General features: G+C 42.8%; 1 protein-coding gene across 2 annotated transcripts in view; it reads right to left on the minus strand.

Annotated features, from left to right (window-relative positions):
* The window catches only part of TBCE (tubulin folding cofactor E), a 97,779-nt gene that overhangs the window by 34,676 nt on the left and 50,030 nt on the right, over nucleotides 1-13,073 (minus strand). For both annotated transcript variants that reach the window (XM_034765072.1, XM_034765071.1), the window contains exons 4-5: nucleotides 4,600-4,788; nucleotides 1,028-1,116 (exon numbers count right to left, since the gene is read on the minus strand). In XM_034765072.1, coding sequence (XP_034620963.1) covers nucleotides 1,028-1,116; nucleotides 4,600-4,788 — 278 coding nt within the window. The remainder of the gene's footprint in view (nucleotides 1-1,027; nucleotides 1,117-4,599; nucleotides 4,789-13,073) is intronic.

A 13,073-nucleotide genomic window follows, 5' to 3' on the forward strand; every position in this document is an offset into this window, starting at 1 on the left:
GCTGCTCTGCTCCTCCCCTGACTCTTCGGCTCTGTTTAAGAGCCGAAGAGTCAGGGGAGGAGCAGAGCAGCTGGAGCCCGGGAGGGGAAGTGCCCGGCCAGTATTTTTCCTGGACATGTTCGGTTTTTTGGCAACTCCCCCCGGACGGGGGTTTGATTACCAAAAAGCCGGACATGTCCGGGAAAAAACGGACGTATGGTAACCCTACCCAACAATCTTTTATTCATCAAACTTTTTTGAAACTTTGCACTTTTAGCGAGAGGCAAGGGATTGATTCTGTGTACACAAACTTGCAGAGGGACAATAGGGTTGAGGTCTGTTATTTCTCACCTCTATATATTATTTATTTAAAAACATTTTTGCTGTTAACAAGCATGTTATCTCTGGAGACACAAATCCACAGTTTGAGAACTGAAAAATTAAGCGCCTCTGATGGAGCTTCTAGACTGAGCACTGAGTCCCATTGGGTAGATAGAAAGATTAACCTAAATCTATACAGAAGCCCCTGGAACCCTATAAGATTGGGTCCCTAATCCATGAACAATTGGAACTCATTTACAAAATTTTTAACATTACATGAATATATTGGCTCATACTATAGAATTAGAATTTATAATCCTATTCCATGATGAGATATCTTTGAACTATAATGTATCAATTAAAACGATCTTTAGATGGGTTTTTCCTCAAACAAATCAGATTTAAATAAAAAAAATCGGATTTTAATTTTTTTTTTAAATCATTAATTTTTATCCACCCTGTAGTTAACTGAACTGATATTTAAAAAAAACCCTACTTGTGCCCATTATAATGGAATTTCTACCATTCAAAAGCAGGTATAGTTAGAGGACAGACTGAATTAAGCTCCTAAATTTAATAAAAATGAACTAAACTGATTTGAAAATAACCTCTGAAAATATGTAAGTTTAATCCCTTAATGTCTGCAGAGTACACCTGAAATGCTTAAAGCGTGTGTTTGATTTATGCAAATAGTAGCACATAATAAAACGCCTTTAGAAAAGGATACTAGGACACGTTCTGCTGATTTCCTCTTTCTGACCAGCATGGCTCACTGCACATTCTCTCACTGAGATATCTAACAATTTGTTCAGTTGACTACATGAAAAAAATACTGAACGTTAATTTGTATACCAAACAGAGAAAAACAGCACAGATTATATATTGTATAAAAGCACCCAGATATTAAATCTAAACACTATGCATTTCAGATCCTTTTTACAATTACTACTATACAAACACTATATTACTAGATAGTGGTATCATCTTCATCTAAATCATAGAAATGCTCTCATGAAATACCCTTCAACAACATTACAAAACAGTTTGTAAAAAGCAGCAAAGAAAATGACCCTATCAGATTTAAACCACACAGAGTAATTCAAGTAGGCAAAATTTAGTAACCTAATGTGGAATTTGGGACATCCAGGCTCTTACAGAAAGTGCTACAGGAATTTTAATAATTATAAATGATCAGTACCTTTGGTTTTAAGTCTCTTCTGGAAAAAAAAATGGTATTTTCAACTGTTCAGTGGCCCCTAATGACATTTGTGGGCAGGGGGGCTAGGGGAGAGGGAGAATTGATTCAGTATCAGCTTACAGGAGAAGAGTGCCATCTACAGAATCAAGGCCACCCAACTGCTGCAGGAGCTCCACAGAGACACCAGCATACGTGCAGCCTGTTCCGTACACCACCCTGATTATCAACAAATAACTAATTTCCTCCTCCTCTTTCCCAGATAGAAGAATGAGAGCCACTTAGAATAGGTGAAGACAATTCCTCATTACTGGTACTGTGGGCTTTCGACCCTTGATTTTTTTATTCACAGAATATAGTCACCACCGAGCTGAGTTGATACCGACATTAAAACACTAACAAATCATACATCATAAAACATTACATTTATTTTAAAAGGAACCATTATGTTAATGTGTATGACAAATGCTAATCTCTTGCTAAACTACATTCCCTTTTTTTAGCCCCCGAAATTGCTGTCATTACCTCTTGTTGTGTGAAGTCGGACTGAGCACCTAGGAACTGGGATCATGTCTGATTAGTCTATAAAATGTAATGCAAATTGTGGTGCTATATTAATAAGTTTCTTGGATATCTCTCAACCAAGTACAAGCCTGCTTAGTTTTTGAAATCTGACGAGATCACAGCTTGAGGTGGTATACTAATATGAACTAGAAACCTCACCAATTAAGGTACATATTCTCCATCTGATGCAAAATATAACTCATTACACCTGAGAGGAGCACTAAAAATTAAAAATTGTCACACCTTTATGTATCAAAAAGCTTTTAGAGTAATTATGGCCCAATTTATGTAAAAATAAACTGCAATTTTAAATATAAGGTTCTTTACTTTTGTCAGCCTGCATAAGGCTACTGGCAAGAGATGCACAATACATGCGTATAGTAAAGATGTTAGGGGGAAAGATGTTTTGGATGCATAACTTTAAAAAGTAACATTGTCAAGATAGCCATTAAAAGAAATTCCTGGCCTGTGTTACTACATCTTGTATTAACTAAACATGAAGAGCTTTACAAATCTGATTTACTGTTCATCATGGATTTTTTTGTCATTTAATTCAACTGGAACAGCGAAACTAACGAGTTTCAGCTTCTGTCTCCAGATCATTTCACTTTCTGGTTTTTATACTCCCTAGCACAGGGGCGGGCAAACTTTTTGGCCCGAGGGCCGCATCAGGTTTCATAAATTGTATGGAGGGCCGGTTAGGGGAGGGGGTCATGGCCTGGCCCCCACCTCCTATCTGCCCCCGCCCCGGAACTCCTACCCCATCCAACCCTCCTTGTTCCCTGACAGCCCCTCTGGGACCCCTGACCCATCCACATACCCCTACTCCCTATCCCCTGACTGCACCGAGACCCTGCCGCCCATCCAACCCCTCCTCTCATTCCAGACGGCCCCATCGGGACCCCTGCCGCCCCATCCAACCCCTCCTCTCATTCCTGACAGGCCCTCCGGGGCCCCTGCCCCATCCAACCACCCCTTCTCCCCGTCCGCTGACTGACCCCGGAACTCCTGCCCCAACTGCCCCCTGCCGCCCCATCCAACCCCCCTCCTTCCTGACTGCCCCCCAGGATTCCTGCCCCCATTCAACCCCCCCGTTTCCACCCTGACCATCATCCACACCCCCGCCCCCTGACCACCACCCCAAACTCCCCTGCCCTCTATCCAACCCCCCCACTCCCAGCCCCTTACCATGCTGCCTGGAGCACTGGTGGCTGGCGGCACTACAGCTGCGCCGCCCGGTTGGAGACAAGCCATGCTACCACCACCACGCAGCACAGAGCACTCGGTGAGGCCGGGCTCTGCAGCTGCGCTGCCCCAGGAGCTCACAGCCCCGCCGCTCAGAGCATTGTGCCGGCGGTGAAGCAAGTGAGTGGAGGCTGTGGGGCAGGGGGAACAGCAGGGGAGGGGCTGGGGGCTAGCTTCCCGGGCCAGGAGCTCGAGGGCCAGGCCGGATGTGGCCTGCGGGCCGTAGTTTGCCCACCCTTGCCCTAGCACCGTGTTGTTGAGTTTGAGTTCACAATGCTAGACAAATGTTTAAATCCCCCTGCCAAAGAAAAAGTTTCAGCAAAAAACAAGAGATAAATGTTTATTTAAAAGATTGCTCTCATAAGTTTTTAAAAAATATATGCCCAAAAGCTATGCTATATGCTCCAGTCTTCCAATCCCCGGAGTCTGTGAATATCTAATACAGAATCATGGTTATAATTCCCAGATAAAAACTTCTGTTAAAATACAGTTAATGCTGAGAAGGCACATCAGTAATTCAGCATAAAATATGTCACAGGCATGCTGCAATTATCCCAAACCAAGTGTTATCAACTCAGAAAATTCACAGTTAAGGTTAAACTTAATCCCCTATGCCCAAACATGCTAAAACTATGGAAATACACAATTAGGTCACCCAATCTAATTTTAACTGTTTGCACTGTCACAGACCTTTCAAGTTCCCAAACAGTAAAAACGCCCTAACATTTTGTGCACAAGCACATGTGGATTATTATTTCTAGGTTTAACGATCAATTCCCCCCCATTTTTCTCCATAATGGAAAGTTTCTCCTTTGGCAGAAACCTTAACTCAACACAATAGTGTTTGTGGACCCAGACTGGATTAAATTTTCAGTTATGAAAAATTACAGGAGGAAAATATTAATCCTACAAATTATTCAAATGCTGCCTATGCACAAGACTTCAGGGAGTTTTAACTTTTTGGAAAGTTTGATGAGTCTGTTATATTGTTACGGAGACACTTAAAAGGCAAAAAATGTCTGACACTAGGTGCTATACATCTTAAAAGGGCTCATTTTTAATTAATTTTAATTCCTAAACTAATTAACAGATTCATTTGTAAATTCTCAGGAAAAAAAATCTGTACTCAAAGTGTAAGTGTTTTATTTTTGAGGAGACTACACAAGTTTTCATATATAACAAAGAAGCTGAATTCCTGATTTAAAGGACAAAACTCCACTCAGCCTTAACTATGGAGTCAATATCAATACCTGTATAATACAACTCAGATTTATATATATATAAATTACACTTGCCTTTGTTGTTCTATAATAGAATCAAAACCAACAAGTTCCACAGTCTTCTTTCCAATGACTAATGCATTCTCTTTCTCACATTCAACATCTTGCTCATCATTCAATCCATAGCGGTTCTTTACTGCAGTAAGAAAATCCACACCAAAATTTGCCTTGTTTGGGCGGATAAAGGATCCTCCTGTAGGGTGACTGGAAGGGTGGGAAGAGAGAGAATGTGTAGCAAAAGAGGAAATACAAAACAGCAGTCAGACTTCTGGTAATAATTTCCTGTTCTCAGGGCACTTTTTAAATTATTTGTACTTTGAGTAACATTAGAAAAAATATGGAATTCTCATTCTACTACTGGTGTTGAATTATGCAGTTGTGACGTATTAGGCAGCACATGCACCCCTTACTGCAATCAACAGAAGTCTGTATAATCTCCAACTCCCCCCAGTAGATGTTATTAGCAGCACTTGTACCAATGTAATGAGATTATAACACATGAAAACTAACTTCTTCGTAACTCCACTCCTTAAAAAAATCTGAATTTCTAGAAAAGCAGAAAAATGTATCCACAGCAATGGGTTATTTCTGGGTATTGTTAAAATTAAAGTACCTGTTTTAAAAGAATCGTAACTAAAAATATCATCCATCTCAGGTAAGTGTAAAATGATCATACTAACAATTGTCAAGGCTTTGTGTATTCCACAGATAGCTGTAGTATTTCTTGCTATAATATCGTGCCCCAGAACCAAAGACAACAGTCATCTACCTGTACAGTAGCTGCTGTTCTTTGAGATATGGGTGCAAATGTATACTCCACTCAGGTGTGCATGCACCCAGTGCACCAAAGACAGAGAACTTTGCTTATCAGTACCCATAGGTGCACCATTCGCACCCTCTGGCCTTGTAGCCTCTCCCCTGGCTATTAAAGAACAATGCCACCCCAATCCCCCTGAGTTCCTTTATACTCAACATCAAGAACTGAGACTCCAATGCAGAGGGGAGAGAAGGTGGGTCACGGATACACATCTGCTTCCACATCTCAAAGAACAACAGTTACTGTACAGGTAGGTAACCATCTTTTCTTCAAGTGGTTGCAGATATGTATTCCGCTCAGGTGACTCATAAGCAGTATCAGTAGGAAGGGGTTGGAGACTACTTGAAGAACGACCACAGAACTGCCTTTCCAAAATTTGCACCTAATCTAAATGCAGTCATAATAGCATAATGCTTGGTAGAAGTATGTACATAAGACGATGTAGCAGCTCTGCAAAATGTCCAATATTGAAATGTCACTGAGAAATGCAACTGAGATGCTTGGGACCTTGTTGAATGAACTCAAACTTTGTGAGGTGGTGGCAAAGCTATCCCATACACTGTTATAACACAGGAGGTTATCCACCTGGAAATCATTTGTACAGAGAATACTTGACCCTTCAGCGGATCTGCAAAGGAAACAAAAAAGGCTCAGTTCTTTCAAAATAAAACACCGAGCATAGTCTCATACCCAAGGAATGAAGACGCTGTTCGTCTGCATTTGAATGAGGTTTGGGAAAAAATACATTTAAATATATATATTATCTGGTTAAGATGAAACGGACACCATTTTATAGAAAAACTTGGAATGAGCCCTCAAGGCCACCCTTTCTTTGAAAAACGTGGCATACAGAAGGTCTGCCATTAGGGCTCACAGCTCACTAACTCTTCTTGTGGAAGTTATGTCACTGTTTTGATAGAGGAGTTGCTAAGGGCTCAAGTGGAGGACTGCTGAGGACAGCCAACACAGAATTATGGCGCCACTGAGGAATCACTTTCTTCACCAGTGGAAAGAGACTAATGATCCTTCTCAGAAATCTGACTACCATGCATTTCAAGAAAACTGAATTCCCTTGGACTGGAAGCAAACACCAAAATCATCAACAAGTGGGCTCTCAATGACTTGAAAGATCAGAAGACTGACGGTGTAACAGGTATTCAAAAATGTCCTGACTTCGGGCATGTATTGATTGAACTCCTCAGGCTAGGAATAAAATTGAAAAACTTTTGTACTTAGCTGAATAGGAAGCCCTAGTAGAGGGCTTCCTACTATTAAGGAAAACCTGTCAAACAGCTTTGAAACAGTGTTCCTCCTTCCTTATCTAATCAAGCAGCATCCATGCTGTGGAGTGCAGACTGTTCAGTACTGGATGCAAAATCTGACTGTGGTACTGAATCAGTAAATCAGGACAGCAAGGAAGAGGAATGGTCAGATGAACAGAAAGACTGAGGAGTCTGAAAACAAGCACTGTCTTGGGCAAGCTGTTGCAATGACAATCAGTCTGACATGATACATCCCCAGCTTGAGCATCACCTGAGGAACAACTGGAATATTGGGACGGGAGGACATACATCAGCACCCAGTTCAAATGAAACGCATCAGTTAAGGAATGGCGACTGAGACGCCCTCCACAGCAAAACTTAAGTCACTTCTAGTTGTCCTTCATTGCAAACATGTCAATGGATCTCAGCACATTGCTCTTCAGAGACCACTCAAAATTCTGGAAGAAATTCCTGCCAAGATAATCAGCTAAGTAATCCTGGGACAAGCTGCTGTGGGAATGATATTCTCTTCAATGCAAAACCGCCAAAACTTTTATCACCTCCTGACAAAACCAGATTGAGCAGAGTACCTCCCTGCTTGTTCACACAATACACTATGGTGGTGGTGGTGTCTAAGAGTACATGAATCACTGTGACCTTGATATTTGCTCAAAATGCCCTGCTTGTATTGTAAACAGCTCAAAGGTCCAGGATATTGATATGAAGCAATACTCCCTGCTCGCTCCACAAATCTTGAACATTTAATCCCCCTAGATGAGCTCCCCAACATATTGTGTAAGCATCAGCAACTATGGTCCCAGATTGCTTCGTCATCATCAAAGGGGACCCCTTTGGAAACACTGACCTGATCTGTCCACCACTCTAGGAAGCCCAGGATGGGCAATGGTATCTGCACCAAACTGTCCAGCAACTAACAACTTGGGAGATATATCAGTTTCAACCAATCATAAAAAGGACAAATACGTAATCTTGGATAAGTGCATGCAGCCATATGACCTAACTTCTGGCCCATAGTTGAAGGGTGAGAGCAGACACATACACAGGTAACAAAATTATCCATTTGGTAGAAATACCCTCAACTCAGAGTCTAGTAGGGCCCTAATGAATTCAGGGTTGGGTTTTTTTGAATTAGTACTGTTCACTTTGCCTTGTTCAAAACCAGACCCAGATGATCAAGACGACAGTGTGAACTGGACATGCAAGGACTTTTTCTCTAGAGTTGCCCCTCACTTTACCAACCATCCAGGTATGGAAAGGGATGAATTACGTTTTTTCTGAGGTACGCTGTCACTACAGCCATGCATTTGGTAAAACGGCACAGAGCCGAGAACAGGCCAAAGAGGAGCACAGTGTACTGAGAGTGCTGACCTGCCACAAGTCTCAGAAATCTCCTGTGGCTCAGGAAAAGTCATCACATAGAAATAAATGTCCTAAACATCCAGGGCAGCAAATCAGTCATGATTCAATACAAGAAGAACAGAAGCTAGAGTGTCCATGAAAAATTTCATGTATTTGCTGTACTTTTTGAGACTGTGGGGATGAAGAATAGGTCTCATTCCTATATAGGCCTTGAGGACCAGGAAATACCAGGAATAGAATCCTTTTCCTTGATGCTGCAGGGGAATCTTCTCTATAGCTCCCAAAGGACACAGAGTCTGAACCTGTGTTTAGAGAGAGGTCCCTAAAGAGGGATGGGGTTGGGACATGGGAAGGGGTGGGGAATGCACAGAAATTGGATAGCATAACCCCATTTTATGGTGGTTGAGGACCCTTTTTTCCATGGTTACTGTGTCCCAAGAACTGTAAAGGTAAGACAGCCTATCCGTGAACTGAGGGAATGGGGAGATCACAACTGGAATGGTATCCTAGATATGCAACTTAAAATGGCTGCTTGCTCAATGTTGGATGAGAGCGGGCTTACCAGTTAAAACTGGACTCAGAAGGCCTCCTTCTCTACAACCCTACCTGGAGAAGTCTTGCTACAAAATAGGGAAGGATGACTATCAGAAAAGCCGCTGCAAGTTGTATTGCTGCAGTTCTGTTTACCTTCATAATGAACCCTTGGGGGTTTATACCCCAGCTCCAAATGAACGTAACGTAGCACACGAGTCCTTAAAAGAATGTAAAGTCTCACCAGTTTTCTCAGAAAAAAACAAAAATCAACCATCAAAAGGCAAGTCTTCTACGCTCTGCTGAACCTCTGGAGTGATGCCAGAATTCTGAAACCATAAGGCCCGTCTCGTAGTCATAGCTGATGCCATAATTCTGAAGGAAGCATCTGCCATGTCCAGAGCTGACTGCAATGATATTTTGGCTACCAGATGGCCCTCCTCAATGACTGTCTTAAAGGATCCTGGCAATTTAATCAGTGAATTTGGACATAGCATCCCAATTGATGAAGTTGAACAGTGCCTGATGATCTGCAATGCCCACCTGTAACGACTAGGTTGAGAATATTTTTCTCACATCAAATCCAGCCTTTTTGACTCCAGGTCTTTAGCTGTGGACTTGTACTTCCCCTGCTATGATCTATCATTTACTGCCAATGCAACAAGAGGGTTAGGGCTGGATAGGAATAGAAAAACTCAAAATCCTGCATAGGGACAAAATATCGTTTATCAGTCCACTTTGCTGTAAGAGGTAATGAAGCTGGGGTATTCCACAAGGACTTTACAGGCTCCAAAAGAACTTACTTTATTGGGAAAGCTACCTTCCCCGGAGGTGAGGCTTGGAGAATAGCCAACAACTTATGTGTATTCTCATGCACAAATTCTGCCTGAATACTCAAGGCAGAAGCCATATGCTTCAGGACACACTGGTACGATCTAAAAATCCTCAGGCACAGGGAAGAAGAATCTGGTACCGTGGAGTCATCTGGTGAAGAGGACGACGAAGAACAAGTGCTCTCTCAGGAGCCTCCACTGGCCCCACTTCCATGTGGAAGGGGTTCACGGTGAACTGGCATAGCAGGAATGACCTCACACTGTGTCTTTTCCTGAACAAGGTCGAAGAATGGGATCTTGCAGACTGATGAACATCCCAAGGAGACCACTGAGGATAAGAGTATGGCATTGATGGCCAGTAGGTATGAACAAGGAACCCCCATCCCTACACCATGGGAAAGATGCTGATCTCAGTACCAATGGTGATTCGAGGATCTCGAGGACTTCCAAGAGTGTTGTCTCAAACATGAGGGAGAGGGGGGAAGATGTCCCTAAAATCTCTCTTGATGAGCCCTGGAAGTCACCTGATTGTAGCTGAGAAGCCTTGCCCCCGACAGAGCAAGCAAGCAAGCAAAAACAAACAAACAACCTCATCTGAAAACCAATATGGAGATGGCACCAGTACTAAAAGATGCATCACACTTCCACTTGGCACCAGAGTAGACAGACTGGTACCGAAGCCAGGGCCAGCACTGATCTCAATGATGAGGTCTGCGCTAAAGGCATTGCTGGTACTGAAGATAGTGTCTGTGTCAATGGGCCCCTCAATACCCTCAACTCTGCAGTCTGAACCTTAGACAGTGCAGAATACGGTTATGAAGAACAAGACTAGTCTGCAACAAGAGCAGGCAATGCCAACAATATGGCAAAATAAGCAGCAGCCATGGCAGCCGAATGCTCGTGAATTAATCATGAATGGAGAGACAGAGAAGGTCTGATGCCACCTGGTATGCCAATGGCATAGAAAGAGTCAGTACTGATGCAGACAAAGTCAGTACTGACATTGTCTATACTGGACTCAACAAACACCCCATTGCTGGTACCAGAGTCAATGGTAGAGTGTCCAGCTGATCTCAGCACAGTACTGGGGAGCAGTTAAATGGCCCAGTTCCTTCCCACGTACCCGAGGAATCATGGTGCCAGTCAGCACACTCCTCTTAGATGAGGAGGCATTGCTCCAAGTCCTGGAACGGCATCGGTTTGTCTTGTGAGCTTTCCTCCTCGAAGGACTCCCTCTTCCTCTCGAGGAAATATCAGACCTAAGGCTTGGAGCAACTCCTCATGTCAGCTCCAAAGGGCTCCGTGGGACTATCTGTGCAAGTCCACAGTGTCAAAGCAGTTCCCCCTGGCCTGCTCCAGAAAGTGCTGCTTGAGGCACAAGTTACTCATCACCTTTGTTCTCTTCTTGAATGATTTGCAGATGGAGCACCTTTCCTTAATGTCTCCTGTCCCAGGCACAATAAGCACCAACTGCATGGTTCGCTACTTGGTACAGCCACCCCACACAACAGGCTGTGTTTAAAACCTGGTGAGGGCACACCACCAGTCTAAAAGCTGAACCTTAGACAGTGCAGAATACGGTTATGAAGAACAAGACTAGTCTGCAACAAGAGCAGGCAAAGCTGCTGCTGACTACTACTTATTAGCAAAAACTTAAAGGTACTATTAAACTAACTATATACAACAACTCCAGAAACAATGGATAAAAAGAAGCATGATGTAAACACCACACAGAACACTCCGACTCAAGCCGTGGGTGGTGAGAATGAACTGAGGGGGGTTGGTATGGTGCTGTCCTTAAATAGTCTGGAGAGGGGCAATGGGGCCAGAGACTCGAGTGCTGTCCCTATAGTTATTGCTAAGTAAAGTTCTCTGGCTTTTGTGCACTGGGCACACGTGCACCTGAGTGGAATACACATCTGCAACCACTCCAAGAACTTTATAAAGAAAAACTATCGTTTCTGGCCCTCAGGGGTATGAAGAAAACTTTAAAAATATTAACTGACATTATAACAATGCAGTGTTGTCTGCCTGTCTCTACAAATAGCCTGAATGAGCAGTATGAATTGCCTTCATTGTATTGGTATGCTAACTTTGAAATCTAATTATAATTAAATGTTAACATTAAATGCTGATAATTCCAGCAAAAACATCTGACTCATAGATTTTAAGGTCAGAAGGGACCATTATGATCTTCTAGTCTGACCTCCTGCACAACGCAGGCCACAGAATCTCACCCACCCGCTCCTGTAACAAACCCCTGATCTATGTCTGAGCTACTGAAGTCCTCAACTCATAGTTTAAAGACTTCAAGGTGCAGAGAATCCTCCAGCAAGTGATCCGTGCCTCATGCTGCAGAGGAAGGCAAAACCCCCCCAGGGCTCTCCCAATCTACCCTGGAGGAAAATTCCTTCCCGATCCCAAATATAGTGATCAGCTAAACCCTGAGCATGTGGGCAAGACTCACCAGCCAGACACCCAGGAAAGAATTCTCTGTAGTAACTCAGATCTCACCATCTAGTGTCCCATCACAGACCATTGGGCATTTTTACCGCTAATAGTGAAAGACCAATTAATTGCCAAAATTAGGCTATCCCATCATATAATCCCCTCCATAAACTTATCAAGCTTAGTCTTGAAGCCAGATATGTCTTTTGCCCCGACTGCTCCCCTTGTTAAGCTATTCCAAAACGTCATTCCTTCATCTAATTTCAAGCCTAAACTTCCTGATGGTCAGTTTATATCCATTTGTTCTTGTGTCCATATTGGTACTAAGCTTAAATAATTCCTCTCCCTCCCTGGTATTTATTCCTCTAATATATGTATAGAGGGCAATCGTATCTCCCCTCAGCCTTCTTTTGGTTAGGCTAAACAAGCCAAGCTCTTTGAGTGTCCTTTCATAAGACAGGTTTTCCATTCCTCGGATCATCCTAGTAGCCCTTCTCTGTACCTGTTCCAGTTTGAATTCATCCTTCTTAAACATGTGAGACCAGAACTGCACACACTATTCCAGATGAGGTCTCACTAGTGCCTTGGATAACGGTACTAACACCTCCTTATCTCTACTGGAAATACCTCGCCTGATGCATCCCAAGACCATTAGCTTTTTTCACAGCCATATCACATTGGCGGCTCATAGTCATCCTGTGATCAACCAATACTCCAAGGTCCTTCTCCTCCTCTGTTACTTCCAAGTGATGCGTCCCCAGCTTATAACAAAAATTCTTGTTATTAATCCCTAAATACATGACCTTGCACTTTTCACTGTTAAATTTCATCCTATTACTATTATTCCAGTTTACAAGGTCATCCAGATCTTCCTGTATGATATCCCGGTCCTTCTCTGTATTGGCAATACCTCCCAGCTTCATGTCATCTGCAAACTTTATTAGCACATTCCCACTTTTTGTGCCAAGGTCAGTAAAAAAAAAAAAAAAGATTAAATAAGATTGGTCCAAAACCGATCCCCGAGGAACTCCACTAGTAACCTCTTTCCAGTCTGACAGGTCACCTTTCAGTATGACCTGTTGTAGCCTCCCCCTTAACCAGTTCTTTATTCACCTTTCAATTTTCGTACTGATCCCCATCTTTTCCAATTTAGCTAATAATTCCCCATGTGGAACCGTATGAAATGCCTTATTGAAATAGAGGTAAATTCCTTTGTCT

This window comes from Trachemys scripta, chromosome 3 (genome assembly GCF_013100865.1).
Source record: "Trachemys scripta elegans isolate TJP31775 chromosome 3, CAS_Tse_1.0, whole genome shotgun sequence".
NCBI classification, from domain to species: domain Eukaryota; kingdom Metazoa; phylum Chordata; order Testudines; family Emydidae; genus Trachemys; species Trachemys scripta.